The sequence below is a fragment of the Haliaeetus leucocephalus genome, unplaced genomic scaffold (genome assembly GCF_000737465.1).
Source record: "Haliaeetus leucocephalus isolate CR32 unplaced genomic scaffold, Haliaeetus_leucocephalus-4.0 Scaffold915, whole genome shotgun sequence".
In the NCBI taxonomy this organism is placed as follows: Eukaryota; Metazoa; Chordata; class Aves; order Accipitriformes; family Accipitridae; genus Haliaeetus; species Haliaeetus leucocephalus.
Window position 1 is genome coordinate 3,048,008 of NW_010973351.1, and position 19,406 is coordinate 3,067,413.

At 39.0% G+C, this 19,406-nt stretch overlaps 1 protein-coding gene across 1 annotated transcript in view; it reads left to right on the plus strand.

Moving 5' to 3' along the window:
• TERT (telomerase reverse transcriptase) overlaps positions 1 to 13,021 on the plus strand; it is a 32,923-nt gene extending 19,902 nt beyond the window's left edge. The window contains exons 10-17 of the mRNA XM_010583560.1: positions 45 to 158; positions 1,963 to 2,034; positions 3,884 to 4,069; positions 5,517 to 5,643; positions 5,968 to 6,029; positions 7,782 to 7,906; positions 8,275 to 8,412; positions 12,918 to 13,021. Coding sequence (XP_010581862.1) covers positions 45 to 158; positions 1,963 to 2,034; positions 3,884 to 4,069; positions 5,517 to 5,643; positions 5,968 to 6,029; positions 7,782 to 7,906; positions 8,275 to 8,412; positions 12,918 to 13,021 — 928 coding nt within the window. The remainder of the gene's footprint in view (positions 1 to 44; positions 159 to 1,962; positions 2,035 to 3,883; positions 4,070 to 5,516; positions 5,644 to 5,967; positions 6,030 to 7,781; positions 7,907 to 8,274; positions 8,413 to 12,917) is intronic.
• Positions 13,022 to 19,406: the final 6,385 nt, after the last annotated feature.

Here is a 19,406-nt window from a genome sequence, read left to right on the forward strand (position 1 = left end):
CTGCATGTTTTGATTTTTTTTTTTTTTCTTTTATTCTTTACTAGGTACTACTTACAGTGCTGTGGAATTCCACAGGGCTCCATTTTGTCAACCTTACTTTGCAGCTTATGCTATGGAGACATGGAAAACAAATTGCTCTGTGGAGTACAGCAGGATGGGTAGGGATGTTTTGTTCTGTGCTCTGTTACAGTAGTGCATAATATAGGGTATATGTGTTAGACATTTTCTCTGAAGTTTAATTTTGAATTTCAAGGATTTCCCACTCTCCATTAGGAGTGTGGTGCACACAAACATCTCTGCAGCTTCAGTGTCACCGTGGTTGTTTTGTGGGGGAATTTCCCTGTTTGTGATAAGATTGGAACGACAAGCACTTAAATGAAGCTTTCCCAGATCTGTGGGTAGGCGACTTGCTCTTACAAAGAGCACAGTATTTAGAGATGCTGTAGAGAGCCTGACAAGCTCTTCTTGTACATCTAGGAAGTTTATGGTTCTCCCACACTCATTCCCACAACATCTGTGGTCTTCTGTCCTCAGACAAGATAGGATGTTCATTACAGGCTTTCTGATATTCCAGGTTTCTGCCTGAGGGTTTTCCAATCCACTGTCTGTAAGTCTTAACTTTTTATCAAGGTGACAGCTTTATTGCAGATTTTTTACAAGGCATAAGGCATGCTGGTTCTTGTTTGAAGCCCTGTGTGGCTCTTGGTACATCTTCTAAGTCTTTGTGCTCTGCTTGTGCTTGCTGCTTAGGAACTTGACAGAAAACTCACCTGATAAAAGCTCTACCTCTTTATTAGTTGTGAATACTTTGGGGTTCCTTTTAGCTCCATATGAACTGATCCCCAGGTGAATCCCAGATTAGGGTCTTCAGGCATGAGCTGGACCCTGAAGCTTGTCTGTGTTCACACATCTCCCTCCACTGCTATGAATTCTGTCCTAAGAAAGAAAAAAGAAACTAAGAAGTGTGTAGGAGGACTCGGGATAAGGGTATCTGTCTGGTGTCTCTTCTTGGGAGGCTCACTGGTTAATGGAAAGTCTTAGAATTTTAAACATTTCTCTACACAAGTAGTAGGGTTCTTCTCATAGACTTTAGGATGCTGTGATGATATGAGTCTAAACAGCTATATTTTGCTTTTAAAGGATGTTGCTTATACATACTGAAATTATGAAAGTGATTCAGAAGAATGCACTCTTTAATATAGCAGCTGTTTTTATATAGAGGAGATTTTAGAATGTTACTTAGGTGTCTGTTGAATGATTTTGATAGTTTCATTTGACCTTTAAGTCAAAAAAATAACCTGGCTATTGACTTGGCTAGGCAAAAGTGCAGCTGATCTGATCATAGTGATGGCAATACTCCTGCTTTGAAGAGGAGACTGGACGAGATCATCTTCAGAGCTTCCTCTCTATGATCTACTAGGCAGGATTTATCAGAAAAATAAGGGCATGCGTGGGGCCTGAATTCTGTTGAAAAAGAAAATTCCAGCCTTTAGAGTGGTAGGTGGTGGTGTGTTTTACATTCAAGTTATAGCTTCACAAACAAGCTACTACATGGTAAACAAAGATACAGAGTTAGAGCACATCAAGAATCTGGTATCTGCTTGTGTACCTGGTATTACACTTCCTTTCCTTGTCTTGTAGATTAAGATACTGCAAATTCTCCCTTGGAAAAGTGTAAAACCCTGCATCCAAGAAGCTGCTATGGAGTAGCTTGGGGGCTGTAAATTCCTGTCATGTTTTGTGTAGCCAGCCCCTTTGCTTTCTTCTTTTCTTTTCTTTTTTTTTCATTTATTTTTAGGAAAGAAGCAGAACTGAGAATTTCTTTGTAAGACTCAATTTGGAGATCATATGGCCTCTACCTTCTTGTGAATTAAAATGGGCATGTTGTTGCTCTGAAGAGTATGACAAAAATTTGAAAGGATTACATATAAAATAAATCTAACAGTTTCTTCTTGATTACAGAGTCCTAATACGTCTCATTGATGACTTTTTGCTGGTTACGCCACATTTAAAGCAGGCAAGAACTTTTCTAAGGTATGCTATTAAAGACATAGTCTTCAAAGTAATAATCATTAACAACTTCTAGGTCATTCTTTTTCATCTTTATACATGCTTGTACATATAGGTGTATTTGTTTTATGGGTTAATAATCAAGGGCTTTTTTGGAGTCCTTGCTGGTAGCCTGTGCCTGGGAAGAATCTTAATAGCTACATTCTTAATGGCCAACTAACAATCTGTTGCAGCTCAGATGGTGGGGGATTCCTGCTGAAGTTTAGTTAGGGACGTAGCTACTGACCTTGATGGAGCTTCTAGCAGCAGTTAGTAGTGCAGACTAACCAAAGCAGCTGACATTGTCTTTTAAGACAATTTTCCCTCAATTTTTTAAGATGTCTTAGTGACATTCTTAAAATATATTTGTCAGGCAGGCATGCTGCTACCTTCTATTCGCAAGGAAAGAATGGAACTTTTCTCTGACACAATATTGCAAAGAATTTTCTGGTCATTAATATTCTGGGGTGAGTGTTTGAGGATACTGATAGCATGGCAGCACGCAGCTCACAGAAGTTTTCAAACAGTAATTCTTTAGAGTGCTTCAGAACTACCTTTTTTTTAAAATTGGCCCCCAAAAAAGGTTCCTGGTTACCATGGGTATGAATGTACAGTCAGTATCCAAGAAGTTCTGCTGATGCCAAAGCCAGTTTTAAGGATCCAAAAGAGAGATCTTGAAGAAAAGCTTAGCATTTGCAATGCAGTCAGTTGCATCGTGCTTTTCAATAGTCAGAAAAATGCAGCTCTGAAAGGTCATGGGGAAATCAATTAAGTACAGTTTGAAGTGTAAATTGTACTAATTAGTGGATAGTGTACTTTGAAGACTTCATTTGTCCTCATTTCCTTATCAGAACAGAAAGAAATTTCTAGGGATATGGAGATTTACTGGAAATGGTAAGTTGAACTAAGAGGCTGGGGATTCCTCGAGCTATTAATCTCTGTAACATCTTTTCAGCATAATGTCACTTGAAGTAGCATTGCAGATACTGTCCTACTTGCCCTTTGAACTTATCTGCATCTTTATTTTATATCAATTTCTGCACCAGCTGTGTTGATTTTCTGTAGAGAAGTAGCCTCTTCTGTGCAAGTTTTCCAGAACTGCTTACAGATCCTATGAACTCTCTGCCACAAATGGAGCAGTAACAGTGTTTTCTAATGTAGTATTAGAACTGGCGGACTCAAGAAATTAATTTTGAGGAGACAGCGTTATGACTATTAGTCCCCAACAAGAAGAGCCTACCTCTTCTTTTCACTCTTCAAAAGGATGAAGTGTGCACATGAATACATCGCCAAGTAAGACAAACTGCTGCTTATCCATGAGATGGCGCTGCTGATCCCATGTGCAGTAGGTAATCAGCAGGCATTCTGGCAATGAAAACATCCTTAGGGAAAACTGTGGAGAAAGTTCAAAACTTTTCATCAGATAAATGAGGTTCCTGTTATGTGGATTCTCCTTGTTTTTATTAACTTTCAAAAGCAATAAGTCTTCATCTGTGTTTTTCCAGTGATTTTGGTCTCAATGGTTTCTGTGAGTGTGGTTTATGTAGCTTGTCTCAAATGTTTCATGGCTTAAGTTCCTAAGTTTTACAGATTAATGCAAATTTTTCTCCATTATCCTCATATCCTTAAGCTTATATATTTTATGTATTTATCTGTAATATCTTCAGTTTTGTTTATTTCTAGCTGTGTTCCTTAACCTAAAGAGTTGGCCATGATTCCCTTTATTCTTTGGTTTCTGTCCTTTGATGCAAGATCATATGACTCTTGCAGCATGGTGGGCTTTTTTATTTGCTTTTGCAGTGGGAGTTAGGCTAACTGTTTATATCTGTTTTAGGACTCTAGCAACAGGTATTCCTGAGTATGGCTTTTTAATAAACCCCAATAAGACAGTCGTGAATTTTCCTGTTGATGATATCCCAGGATGTTCCAAATTTAAACAGCTGCCAGATTGTCGTTTGATCCCGTGGTGTGGTTTATTATTAGATATACAGACACTTGAGGTTTACTGCGATTACTCCAGGTAAATAGTTGTATACTCCAGTGTCAGCTTTACAGTATATTGTACATAGTGTGGGAAGCACAAGGGTGTCTTGTGAACGGTGTAGTTGAATTAACTGCAAAATAGATTTTACAATTCTGTTTCTTATGAAGTAATCTAAACATTCTATTCTGCCGTGGAGCCTGCTATTTTCTTCATTCCATTCTGGTGGAATGTACATACCACTAACACCATTGAATGTGGCACAGATCACTGGTGACCAGAAGTCATATACCGTATGGTGGCTAAATGGTTCTGAGAAGGTTTATTCAGTCACCTCAGTTCAGCTTCTTTCACCATTATGCACTATATTGTACCTGATATCATATAACTACATTTATTGTTCTGAAATTGTTTTTTTTTTTTGTACCTTCCTAAAAGAAGCAGTAAGGATTACATGAACAGATTGGGATTAATTTTGTATAGACTAGAGGGACTAGTAATTCTTTCAACATCAGAGGTGTTCCCTCTGGTATACTTCAGATAGTAGTGTAGGGGAGAAGTAACCTGTCTTTAAGGTAGCAGCCTTGACTGTTTACACAAAGCAGTCTGAAGTGGCATAGAACTCAGGATGGGACAATATATCCTACTGAATAGCTCTGTAGACCCTTTACATGGTCTGCTAGAGATGGCATTAGACTTAACAAGAAAGAACTGTTTAAACTGAAGGATAATATTGCTGTGTTATTGACCATATTTAGTATAAACAGCCCATGCATACATTTAAGTGGGAAATCAGGAGGAGGTTTTCCATCACCAGAGTGGTGGTGTTCTTCAGTAGTCTTCCAAACCAGAAAAGCTTGGTCAGTTTAGGAAAGGAATTTATATGACATGATTTTCTGTAACAACAGAGGACTAAAATCAACAGCCACAGAGATTTATTCACTAGCTGTGTTTCTAAAAGAAGCAGTTAACACGGATGAGGGCATTGGTGCTGCCGGTCTGGGAGACACTCATCAGAATCCTGAGGGTGTTTGTTACAAGGCTGCCTTGCTGTTGATGAGCTTGACTTAAGTAACTGGAATGCTAGGGTGAACTGAGGTGGCATCCAGCCTAAGCTCCTGCGTTGCATGGATCACAATGTATAGCCTGGTTGTCACTGGAGTCATTAATAATGGCCTGGCTAGACCATGTGTTTTAGAAATATATCTAGTTTGTTTAAGGTTATTGGTTTGGTTCTTTTAGCAGGGTGAATTATTCAGCCCTGGGGTATTGAAGTCGTTCCTTAGCTAATAGCCTTAATGCCACAATGTCTAGTCTTTCTCTAAATTGAATTTAGTTATAGTAATCTTGTAGCTACTGGCTCATTGATTAGCAGGCAATCTCTGCAACATGAGAAGTTAAATGAGGCTTACTTTACAGAGGTTAATTTAGTCTATTAGCCCATGGAGTTTGTTTAACTACTTTTTTTTTCTTCTTTTTTTTCTAGTTATACCTGTACTTCCATCAGATCAAGTCTTTCCTTCAATTCAAGTAGAACAGCTGGGAAAAACATGAAATACAAATTGATTACAGTCCTGAAACTGAAATGTCATTGTTTATTTCTTGATTTACAGGTGAGAATATGGACAGAGATGTTTGGAAATACTGTGATTAGTGATACAGACCATTAAAACAGCCTTGAGTTCTAACATAAAGAGTTGATTTTGAGAGGTAATCCACATTACTTGGAAATGTTGACATCAGCTAAAATGTGGGGTCTTACCACCTTCCAGAACTGAGCCTTCACAACATTGTTAACTTGGGCACATAAAAGAAATCTTCAAAGTTAGCACAAATTTTTTTCTCTAGATCTCTAAATCATCTTATGCTCTTGAACTTGAACAAATCCTATCGTGACACTAAAATATTCCTATAGCTCTGTTTCTGTTCTGTTCTAGATCAACAGCCTTAGAACAGTTTTCATTAACATCTACAAGATATTTTTACTTCAGGCTTACAGGTAGGTCACTGTCTTCCACAGTAACTGAATATTTCATTACTCTTTCTTGACACATGGAGGAGCTATGGATTAGGAAGAAGTGCGCCATATAAATGTGCAGTGGTAAATGTCAGTAGTAGGTCAAGTTATTCTTGTTTCAACACTGTTCTTACGTAATATTATTAGATTCAGGATACAGGATTATATTGATATGTGTGTTTAAGTGACACTTCACTAAATGGATTTTCAGTGTCTCTTGGTATTGACAGCTGACCTCAAGAAAAACAGTCTGTTTTGCTTCAGGAGGATGACGAGAAGCCTTATCACTCGTTAACCAGTTAATATTTAGAACTTTGTATCTATTAAAATCATATAGAACTTTGACCTGTATAACTTTATGTTAAGTGAGGTTTCATTCTGCCAAGTTAATTGCAGTTTCTTAGCTGCTGATAATGTCTTAATTGCTCCTTAGCTGGTAATACCTTGGGTTTTGTGAGCTCTTCTTGACCAGCAGAGGAAGTGAATGTTTTCAACAGTGATAAGGGAAAGAAATCAAAACTGATAAGCAAGTTGGGAGAAAATACTAATCTCTGTGCATCGAAAACTTCAAATGATTGGCAGCACCAAGTAATTGTTTATTGCTTTAATGCAAAAAATGTCTAAGAGGTGCTTCCCTCTTTATAGAAATCAGGTGTTGCTCTTTTGCTAGGCTCATACTTGTTAGGAAATGGCATTTTGGTTTTGTTCTTCAATTCAGCTTGGTCCACATTTACCCTGTACTTTTCTTGTGTCCAGGAAGTGTAATTGGACTTGTTTAGTACAGCACTGATGTGTCAAACTCTTAAACTTTGTGTTGTGAGTGACTTACAGTTTTTCTCTGATGTTGGACATGATTAGTTAGTTACTTCTGTTTGCTTTTATTGTAACACTCTAACAAAGGTCTTTATGTTAGAGTACCTTTAAAAAACTGTCCACCATGCTAACAGTATGTCAGGTTAATTCAGCCAGAGCACTGTGATGCAGTGTGGTAATTATGTTTATGCTTTAAATATTTTAAAATTTCAAAATTTCTTGAAGTGATTACACTTATGCTGTGTTAATTTAATAAACAAGTGTATACATTGTTGAGTAAGTAAAAATCAGCATTGTAGTTGTTGACTGTGTTCAGCATAAGCAAGATTATAGTGCCAGAGGCTGAAGAAAAAAAAAAAGGAGAGAGGAAAAAAAAAAAAAAGCCAGCAGTTTTAAAATACGTCCAAATAAGAGGAGTAAGGGAGCGTACAATACAAGTAATTTCCATAGAATTGGCTTCCAAATAGACAAAAGAGTGGGGATCCTGGTCTGTGGAACACTACATCATTTGGAGGTCTGTTTTCCTGAACTTCTGAACAGAATTTGTTGTGGGGTTTTGTTTTTTCTTCCTCTCACACTCTCTCTTGTGGGTGTTCTCTGGCTGCATGGTCCATGATATGGAATTGCTAAGCATGTGTAATTTAACTTTCCCTACACATAAAACGGTCATTCTCAGAAGAGAATTCTATTACCAAGGCAGATGGCTTCAAGATCTTTCAACAGAAAATTTACAAACAAACTTCATATGTGTCTGATGCTCCAGGGATTTGTATATATAGGAGAGGTGTTGTATGCTAGCAGTGTTGATATAGCTAAAGACTGTTGGGTGCTTTTAAATGTTGTAATACTGCCTAAGGTATGTAATAGTTTCACTTGAAGTTGCAAATGACTTGTGATTAAATAGGCTGGTTTTGTGAACAGGTTCCACGCCTGTGTTCTCCAACTTCCATTCAACCAGAAAGTTAGAAACAATCCTTATTTCTTCCTAAGGATCATCTCTGAGACTGCATCATGCTGCTATGCTATCCTGAAAGCAAAAAACACCGGTATAGTATGTTAATGGCTATGAAGTAGCATGTTTGGGTTTGGTTGGTTTTTTGTTTTTTTTTTAGACAAATAAAACATCTTGAATGTGCAGTCAGATCGTGTAATTTTGAGATAAAGATCAAGAATGAAAAATAGGGAGTGCATGATAGGAATCACTGTGGGTTTTTTTCTTAAACTCAATTTGCTGAAGATAAAATGTTTCAGGTTTTAGTTTTTAGTTCTCTGCTGACATAGGAGACTTCATTGACTACATAGGTTTTTAGTAAAAAAAAATTTTGGAGTGATTTTGTAGAAAGAGAGGAGAGGTCAGACATGCTTCTTAATGCTCATCATTTTCAGTGACATTATTTTCCTGTTCTGTCTCTAGGCGTTGCTTTAGGTAACAAAGGTGCATCTGGTGTGTTCCCTTCTGAGGCAGCAGAATGGCTCTGCTACCATGCCTTCACTGTCAAACTGTCAAACCACAAAGTTGTTTACAAATGCCTGCTTAAGCCCCTAAAAATCTGTAAGTACTCGATTATTTTTACAGTTTGAAATATGGTTAATTGTAATAAAACTTGGAATCTAATGGATTTTTTTAAGTTTTCTTATCATAAAATGTTCTAAGATGTACACTAATGAGCTTTCTGATTTTAATCAAATTTACTAAGTATAAGTAGACAAATTAAAATGGTATGTTTTTCAGCACTGTGTGTTCTAGAGTCTTGTTCTTATGGGACAGTTGTTGATACTTGGCACTCAGTAAGTTTGTACAGTTCAGAAAGCTTAGTAAGATTGGGTTAATCATGTAAGCATTCTCAGCAAGTTTACTAAATGAAATATGAATGCTCAGTTTTCTATTTTTAAAAATGTAGATTAACTGGCAACTAAGTTAGTTCCTCCTGCAATATAAACTCTTACCAAAAAAAGTGTCACCGTGGTCACTTTGAAACAGAAGCACTTGCTGTGCTGCATGTGCTATATTGTAATAGAGTTGAGTGGTGTTGGCAAATCTTTGACTGTTACACTCGGTGAAAGAAGCTGTCTGTGTACCTGGCCTCTGGGGAGCTCTATCTTTGACTGGTTGTGCGGTCTGTCCCCAGGCCAGCCACAGCAATAATAGCATTTTCAGTTCTAAGATATTAAAAGTGAACAGCAGTAGGTTTTTCTGAAGCGGTCGGTACTGTTGTTGAATTTAGCTACAGTGAAGGCCAGACTCAACAGTGACTTGCTAATTCGTACTCTAAATGACTCATTACTTGCGCAGTTTCATTATGCAGTACTGAGAAATTCTTCAGTCTGGTTCCAGAATAACCCTTATTTGATTCGAAATGTATTGCAAGCTTCCCTTGATACCTGTGCTGAGGCCTAGTGCCCCAAAAAAGAAAGTGTCTCTGCTTTGGAAGTAAGTATTTCCTCCCATATCAAAGGCTTGCAGCAACGCCTGAGTGCAGTCTGATTTTTGGTGGTGCAGTGTGAATGTATCAAAGAAGACACTTAAACTTTTACAGGAAACAAACTGATGGTTGGGATTGCACCAGGCATGTTTCTGACAGCAATGGACTTTCTGTATGGAGCAGAACTCCAGCAGTCTCTCCCAGAGAAGCTCCTTCTCTCAGAGTTATTCAGTGACACCAAAACCAGAGGCACCATGTCTTATCACTGCTGCTGAGAAGCCAGTTCTGTTCAGCCCTTCTAGAAGTACCGGGGGAAGCAGACCTTCCTCTGGGAAGGGAAGAGATGGCTGTTTGCTTCACTTGGCGAGGACAGAAACTGAAGAACTGAGCAGAGAATGCAGTAGTCACACCCAGTAGGATAATAGCTTTGCTGGGAGCTGTGTCACTTCTCTGAGATCCATATAGAGCACATCCAAGTTTTCATCTCTAATGCTGAAGGTTTTGCTCTTGGCATCTTTGACTGGCAGATCACAATCCAAGCCAAAGTTCCCCCATCCTTGTCTGTGTATGCTTTGCTGTTGAATCTGACAGTACATTCAGGGTGGAGGTGCAGCCCCAGGCGCCTTTGTTGTCCAGCAGAATCTCATCTTCCATGGGTGTGTGCATCTGCCGTAAAAGTGGTCTCTGCTGTCCACAAAATTACACCACCACAGATACCAGGGAAAATGGGCTGGGAAGTAGAGGTAGAATTTTTCTATTTTGAATAATGATTGTTGTTAGGTTTCTTCTGCTGTACCTGTACAGCCCCTTGCCTAATCACAATACTGACCTGAAACTTGGTGTGTGGTCCACGTCTAACTCTGTATGCACAATTTCTAACCCAAGAAGGGAAAGCTGACCATCTATCAGTTGGCTTCTCTGACAGTGAGAATTGCACTTGCAGAAATGGAATAACCTCGCTTCCTAAATTCCTGGGAACTATTAATGTTCTACTTGCTGAGTATTGTGAGGGTGGAGCAGGAAAAGTCCGAAGGCAAGTAGAAAATTAGTAGTGAAGTTCTCTTGAGGAGTAGTTTCCAGCTATTGTTTCATAAATCGTACCCTCTCTGAGGCAGAATCTGTTCTTCACATCCATAATGTTAAGACAACTTTCTCTTTTTATCTACAAGGCCCAGTTTCCTTTGGAAATATTTGAAACTTCAAGTACACTGCTGAAAGATCAAGGGTTCAGATATTTTGCTAAATGGCTGCCTAAACAATTAGCAGGCTGTGACTTGTTTTTACCATGAAACTTTTAAGATGGAAGATTTTGCTGTGATTGATCAACAGATCACTGGGGCCCAAATAACTTGAATGCTGTCTCTGAGAGATCTCCATTTGCTTATAGCCCCCTGAAATCTTACCTGTACTTCCACTAGGCCTGTTCCACCTGTGCTGCAAGGGTTGATACAGTACTTGGTGGAGCACTTCTATAGTTGCTGTTTTTATGAAAAGCTCCCAAAACATCTACTAGGTAATTTGGCAGGAGGGTAGCTGTTTGGGGTCAGCTTGTCATGCAGCTTGAATGCTTGAGAGGTGCTTTGACTGACTGTATATTTGTTTCCCACCTGCCTTCCTCCTTCCTTTAAGAGTTGGTCGAGGTTTTAAAAATAATTTCAAACTGTTCTTGAAAAGGAACTGAGAAGGCACCAGATGTCCCACCTACGGGCTGAGCAGGAGGGAAGGTGAGGCATCAGTGTGTTGGTACTGTAAAGCTGTACAAAGGCATCTTGTGATCTGTAGTGATAAGTCATACGCATACCCTTAACGTGAACGTGCATCATTATCTCCATGTCTCCAAGATCTCTGGTCATAGATGAAGGCTATTTTTCAGTCACCTGATCATACATGGTATTTATATTTGTATTTTCTTCCAAATTTAGTAAGATACTAAGTCTTCCAATCTTGTAGGAATGCACTAAAATCTATTTAAAGAGACATTGATAGATAGTTTTCTATTCAGTCTTATAAGTTAGTTTTGTTTGGCATGCATCAGACTTATTAATGGGTAATGTTGTTGTAATCAGAACATTATGCTGTAGGGTGGGTTACTACATAGCTGAGCATTATATAGAGATGTCGGAGCTAATTTTAAACACCGTATTTTAAGTTTTGTCTTACTTCTGGAAATCAGGTAGCATTTGTGGGTGTCAGAGTAGCTGTGACAGGGAAGTAACTGGTTCTCAGGTGTATTCCCTGTAAAGTTAGCTCAGTATCTTTATATGGCACAGCAATCTGTAGCACAGAGATAACCAAGGCTGGTAATAGCACCTGTGTTGACTTAACTACACTTTTTGTTGTCATTTTGGAGTTTGTATCAGCTATATAAAACCTATTACCCTTGTAAGATCATGTTGTTGACAGGAATTGATATAATCTTAATTTTTTTTCTTGTGTCCCTGCACATGCCTTTCCATTACTCTCCATGGGAGAGGTTTTGGGGAGGAGGTTCTTCCCAGTATTCCAAAACCTGCTAAATATCAATATTAGGGGCTTGTCGGTACAAGTTGTCGTCATTCTTCAGAGTTAAGTATTTAAAACATAGTTACTGTTTAACATCCCTCCTATTATTACCAGTGGGGAAAGGAGCAAGAATCTTTCCTTATCATGATAAGATATCATCTTATATATTTATATATATATAAATACCTCATCTGTCTCCTTTCCAAATACAGAACAAATGTTTATTGAGCACTTCTGCCTTTCTGCACCATTGACAATTTTGCGAACTCTGTTTAGGTAATGGACTTAAACTGTTGCTAGGATTCTGCATGTTCTTCCTAATCTCTAAAAAGTCCTTTTTGTTGTCTGTAATTCTGTTGACTATAGACTCAGTGACCTTCTGTGTTTCAAAACTGTTATGTCCTCTTATAAAAATTTCATTCCTGATTTAAGAACCTTGTTTAGTTTCCAAAATTTTCCACCTTAAGGGTGGCTTTCCAGTTAGTCTCTGTTCTCTTACAGAGAAACACAGCGGGGAGAATTGCTGTTGCCAGTGTTATAGCAAAAGGTGCATTTTCCACGTGATTTTTTTTTTTTTTTAATCTTTTTGTATATGTCAGTTCCAAGCATAGGCTACTTTAATGTCATATCTGAAAGTAGAGGAGAAAAGAAACAGTTTGGGAATACCTTCCTGCTGTAGGTAAACGTTAGCAACCAGATAAGGACCTGTCCCTTGTCCTTAGTGTTATTTAAAATATGGTCTTTCAAAGTAACTATGGCTTGACAGAAGGCCTTTTTTGGTGGATCAAGTTATTGAATCAATGGTCTTATACTTTTAAAAAAAATTTTAAAATTCTTCAACCCAAACAGAGAAGTGTTACAAGGACATAATAGGACAAATTTGCTCCTTGGTTATCTTAGTTTGTTGGTATTTTAACATATGATTTTTAACCTTTTTATTTATTAGACTGATTTAAGGGCCGAAGAATAGTAGCATATTTTATTATAGCTTTTTTAATCTCCATATTCCAGGTGTTCCAACTTTTTAATTGGATTCAGCTAGTATTGATTTCATTACTTTATTAGCATTTTCCCTAAAACAGAATAGTTAGTTACTTGCAGTAGTAATGAATTGTTTCTCATATTTTGGTAGGTAAGATGCAGCTATTCAGGAAGATCCCCAAGGATACCATGGCACTGCTGAAGACAGTGACAGAACCGTCTCTTTGTCAAGATTTCAAAGCTATCCTGGACTGACTGATTGAAGTTTATTTTGTAATTTTTCCAGGTTTGAAAATAAATGCTATGTCTTTAGATGACTTTTCTCTGTAGTTTATTTTGGTAGAGTGGACTGAAAACAACTTCACTCTGAAGTTTTCCATGTTTGTTTCTCAGATACTACACAAGGACTTAAAAAGAGCAGACAATTTTGTTAATACCTTCTTGTTGGTGTTTGCCTTTAAATTCACAGGCTATTTGAAGTAACTGACTTGGTTTCGTTCAGTAATTCCCATCTTTTTGATGAAGGCATCATTAAGCTATGTTCTGTATGAACAGATCTACTTCCTTGTTTCAGTGTGTTGTTTCAGAAGAGCTGTTCTTTGCTTCTCTGTGCTGCAGACTATTTTATAATAAATTGTCTGGTTAATTGCAATAACATGTACTTGTCTCCAATACCTTTATTTTATAGTAATCTTTAACATCCTGCCCAGCTGGGTTATGTCCTGAAGATTACCTGCACAGGGCAAGTGCATTTCATGGCACTATCTAGCAAGACGTACAGGTCAGAAATTTTATGCTTTGGAGAACACAACTAATATATGCCAAAATTTAAGCATCAAAGCTGGTTATGTTTAGTGTATGTTTCATATATTTTGAATACTTGGTGATATTTTCAATACAGTGATGTACAGAACGATGGTGGTGCTTTTATACCTACAAAACAGAAGTTCTTGATTAGATAATATACCAAGTAGATGACTCTTCTGTTTGTATTTCCTGTTCTTTATTTAGGTTTATCTTTAGCTCTGTAATGTTACTGAAGTACTGTCTAGCCCTGGTGTTGGTGTGTTGTGCACAGCTGAATTTTGTCCTGTGGGTGCTCTAATAAACCTGCCTGTATGTTGGGGTTTTCTTCTCTTCCAGGCTTGTGTGTTGAATTTGCATTGCTCTAATGTAGACCTATTTTATTAGGATTTTTCTGTCTCTATTATAGGCTAAATAGCAGCTGCTGGGAGGTTTTGTCAAAGCAGATGGAGGATATCTTGCTGGAGTGAAACACTGTAGGCAGTGTTACTCAGTAGATGTTTTCAAAGGATTGACAGACCACCACCATGCAGGGATTGGTAACACAGCTCCTAGAAGCCAATTTGCCGTATTGCAGTCTTTCCATTAACATCATAACTCAGTTCAAACTGTCAAAATGTACAGTGTCAGTCATACAGTTGTGGTTTGGGTTTTTTTCTTTCTGTGAAGTGGCACTGTTAAAAATAAAATTAAAAAAAGCCATAGAATAACTGCTCCTATGAGAGTAGAGAGCAGATGAAGAACAGCACCGTTGCTCCCCGGCCAGCAGCTCAAACATTTAAACCCCCCCATCCTCCACAATGTTCTGCAGTGATATTGGCATGAGGGAACACCATCATGGACAACGTCACATAAGAGATGCCTGGCGGTGCAGGAAGCTTTATTTTTTTGGATCATGTGGCAGGAAGAGGCAGTGAGGTGCTCCAGCGAGGGCCTCCGCAGGGACGAGACTTGAGCACTTGGAGAATTTCCTACACTTCGCTGGAGCTGTTCCTACCTGTGGCCGTTCCCCCCTTACATTCAGCTGTGCGTTCCTTCCTGCCTGCTTCTCTTCCCCTCTCTGGCTGTAGTAGGTGTGGGTGACACAAATTTTGACTATTCACCACTTACTGCACAGGCCCTGTGCATTTTGTGTGTCATGTTGAAGAAGCACCATGTGCTGGTGGGCAGCAGCAGGGGTGAATGTGTGCTCGCTTTGTCCTGGTCACTGTGTTCTGCATGAACCTTCAGAGAAGGTTGAAGCAGAGGAGTCGAATCATTTCCTGAGAGCTAACGAGCATGCCTGTTCTGAAGGAACAGTCTGGAATAGGGGCTGGGCAGCCTGAAAGGATACCTCATCAGCCAGGATCCAACAACACAAATCCATATGGGGAGGATGGGGCCCTGGGAAAAGCAGGGAGCCTTTCTGCAGTGAACAGCTGTGCCAAGGCAAACTTGGAAGGTGTTCAAAAGAGTGTCCTGGATAAGTGGGGTAGATAACTGGAGCAAGACCTGTGATGAATTGGTCAATGTTTCAGAAAGCGTTGCAGATATGTGGGCTTGGGAGGACTAGAAGAAAACCTTTCTGCTCCCATCCAGGAACAAGGTAGTTATGGATATGTTTGCTTCTAAGCATTTGAACTTAGATTTTTCCATGTGAGCCAAAACATGTTTTATTTTATAAGTTTTAACATTAAAGACAGAAGTTTTTAATGTCATTCAGAATGCTCCCTTCTGGAAAAGGATGGGGCTGTTTCCACCTTAAGGCTTAGAACAACGGGTCTTATTTCCAGCATCGTCACTGCTTTATGTGGCTTCCACAGGATGGTGTAACGTGGAGAATGGAGGGAATGTAAACGTCACTGATAGCTTGGATTAGCCCATTTTTGCTCTGTATCACAACAGATACTGTGATAATATAAACTGCCAATGTGGTCTCAGTTGAAGGTGTAATTTTATAAAAATGCATAAAGTGTAATGCTTGCAATTCTCTGAGCCAATGTTTGCCTTTCCCATTAACTACTTGCTGAGTCATCAGTTTTAAACAGTAACTGCTGTTTCTGAAAGATATTTGTAAACAGATGCAAATACAATGCAGAAATCACAAGAGAAGACATGTTAAAAATATCTTCCATTCAAGAAGGCAAGTGAAAACAAGGCTGGAACTAGTATGTGTGTTAGCAAACAGAGAATTTGGAAATTTAAAAAGCTGGCAGTCTGTACTGCAAACTTGGACTTGCTGCTGCAGCTTACGACAATTGGAGAAAAGTGCTGTGAGCATATATGTAAGGAATAGATTAACCATAGCAATGGCATAGATTTAATGCTCTAAAATGAGATGTGTATACTGTTGGGAAGGTAGCAATATTCCATAAAGCTACTTCTGTATGGAACTGTTTTAAAAGAAATAGTACGATATATTATGGTGGTAAAATATTTGCTACTTGATTGGTAGCAGGGTAGTACGTTAAACAGCAACTGCTGACAGGAAACGTTAGGGTGGATTGAGGAACTTGAATCTGGAAATATTAAAAAAATTAGCTTAGGAGCATTCTGAACCTGTAATGTAGATTTTCAACAATCAGTGGAAAGCTGGGAAAATTGCAAAAGACTGAGGGTTGGGGGGGAAGGTTAAGATTGTCTCAGTATTTAGAAGGTAAGTAGAGAGATTGAGAGCTAAGCTGCTCAGTGTAACTACACTGTGCAACCTGTGTTGCAGGTTTTGCAAACCACTGTGCAAGTGAGCTTGCTGGAGCCTTTACGTGGAGAGAAAGAGTGATAGGGCTGAAAATTATTTTTTAGTGTCTCTGTGCAGGGCCAGAAGAGAGGAACTTGACAGAAGCCCCTCTAGAAGAAATCATAGCATCTGGATGCATCCATCAAACACATCCTTCTCCCCACTGCTTCCTTTTGGCGGGGGATTATGGACTGTGAACCTCAATTTGAGGTAGGTATCAAATTTTGCAATGTGGGGAACTGCCTGTGTTCCAGAAGGAATATGCTCTTCTCTCATCAGCTTTTCTCTGTTTTTATTGTTTTATGATAATTTGCATGCTTTCTTATTTATAGTGCTGTTGCAATGCTCCTTCTGAGGCTTTTTCCTTTAATAGGTACTTGAGCTTCTTGTCTTAGGGCTATCGATTCTGTTTAAGGCTGGACATCACCATGTCTGTGTCTGTGTCCTTTACAGATTTACCCCCAAAGAATCCAGGCTGTTCTTACAGCCTCAACAATTCCAGAAAGGTCTTGTCCATCAGAACGGTATGAGTTCACAGCAGAGTATTATAGCAAAGAAGATCCCATGGGACATGCAGATAAAAGATTGGGAGGAGAGGGAGCAGAAGTAGAAAGTGCTTAGTATGTAAGACTTCGACGCAGATTCAGTTTCATGTTTGCATGCACATGCTTACTCAAGTAACAAAGTCAGTCATGCTATTCAAGAGAAAAAAGTACCTATAAGATGCTGTGCTTCATATGAATAGGAAGGGGAAGATTGCAGCACTAATTGTACTGGAATAAGGCTACAGTTCTGGCACAGGAATTTTAGTAGAGGTCACATCAGAAATGCACTGAGAACAGAAGAGCAATATTCCTGCAAGAGTTGCTCAACACATTATCTACATGCCTACTTCAGCTAAACAGTAACTTCAGCTAGTGCATTTCCCTGATGTGAGTTGTAGTTGCTGGAGCTGAAAATTGTCTTCCCCGAGTCCCATCCCAGACTGAACTGCATGTCTGACAACCCACAAAGTCTCCCTTCTGATGAATGGGAAGGGGCAGCTCGAAGTCTGTGAGTGCCATGACAGTAACTCAAGATAGATTTATAGACTTGAGAGTCTTGTATATGTAGTTTAATTCTTTTCTCAGCTTGTGTCTGTATTAGTTGGATGTATTTTTCTTTAAGAACAGATCTCTGCCCAAGTACTTAAACCTGCTGCATATACTCTGTATATATGATTTTAATGAACACCTAGCTGTCTGTAGTCAGAGACATGAATATAGAGTGTACACTTTGGTTAATTAAAAATTCTTATTTGTGTATTTACAGCTTTTACATGAATATATGTTAAAAATTATAATTATATTGGGGTTTTTGATTATTCTTTTTTTTTTTTGAAGCCTTTTTTACTCATAACCTTTCAAGTCTAATTTGCAACAGGGAGAGTGGCAATTTAAGTCTTCCCTGTCATTGTCAAGAGCCTTTACAGAGCACAGCTACAGAACATCTTGTGATATTTCTGCTAACAGAAGCTGTGTTTCCATGCTGGGGTATCTGCCCCTCTATTGACTTGGAAGGGCTGTGGCTGTTGGTTGGGTACCATGGGGAATTGCTGGACATCATCACACCATTGGGCAAGCCTGTGGCTCTCAGAAATAAAACCACGCAGAGCCCGGGCACTTAACTGTTTTGCAAGTGATACTACTCATCCCATATAGTGGAATGGCCAGGAGGGTCTGGACTGGCAAAGTGCTGTGCACACAGACAGTTTTCCGGTGCATTTCCTTCCAGCAGGCAGAGGCACAGTGTGCTTTTCATCTTCTGGTGGATCTGGTGTGACAGACTGGATGCTGCTGTTTCTAGTACTGTCACTGCTCCAGGAGAGTCTTATTGTCCAGGCTGGTTGCAGGACAGGAGGTTGCAGCAGCTGTGTGAGGAGGATACTAAGTCTAAAAAAGAAAAATCTAAAAAAACCCCAAACCTCTTTTTCTTTACCCTGCTCTTTCCTTAAGCAGCAAGATAAAAATCATCCCCTCCTCCCACCCAGGCTTGTCATTCCCCTTGTGCCCCTTTCAAGGAGTCAGGTAACTGCCTTTGCTCTGCAGAGTTTGAGTTGGTTTCATTCACCTTCACTGTGTGGCCAAATTTCTGTTACTCATTATAAAGCCCTACTAGTGTGTATCCTATCACAAGGCTCAATACTGAAATTGCCTCCATTTTCCTTAATCTTCCTCTCCTTTCCCTGACTCTCTTAATTACTCAGCCTAAAGATTATGTCATAGCTTATCCTCACGTATTTTCCCTATATTTTTTCAGAGGCTGCTGGTTGCTCTAGTATGTCAGCAAAAGGAATCCTCATCTCCCATCACTGCAGTGGCCAGGGTCTTCAGGTAAGTACATAAAAACCTGTTTTTAAGTAAAGATTAACTTCATTGTCCTGTCCTGTGAGGTTGCAGCTCACTGAGAGGCTTCCATGCATCTGCACTTCCATTACAGTATTCAGTTACTGGGTTGAGTATGAGAAATTAAGGGGAAAAAATTGGGGACATATGTTTTCACCGCATTTTCCACTACAATAAATTCTGGAATCTGCTAGAGTAAGAGATTTGTGCAAAATTAATTACTCAGATTTACTTAATGTACATTCTTTTAACTGCTGATGCTTTATTTTTGCTCTTTGCAGTGTTTGAGAATATGAAATAATCACAGAATAACTGCTAACTGCTATTTAAATGTTACAAAAAGTAGAGTGCAGTGGACAAGAGGAGTCCTTACTCTTCAAGAGCTTCCATTCTACATCTCTCAGAGGGCAGGGTCAGTGAATGAAACTGTAGGTGCTTGCGTTCCAATTTTTATGTTGCTGATCCTTAGGAACAAACTGTTTTTTTAGAAGAGAAGTGAAAGAAGACAGGGCACTTGCAATAATTAGCAGGCTTTCCAAGTTTAAAGTCTGGCTGGAGAGAGACATGAAGTTGGTAATGCGTGAAAAGAGTTAAAGCAATGGGGCTGGTACTTGGTCGGTGTGTAGGATTCAGGACAAGGATGTAGGAGGGACAGGATTAATGTAACTGTTGTGAAATTGGTTGAAAATAAAGGAAACATAGCAGCACTGTTTATAGAGTCCTAGTGATTGGCTGT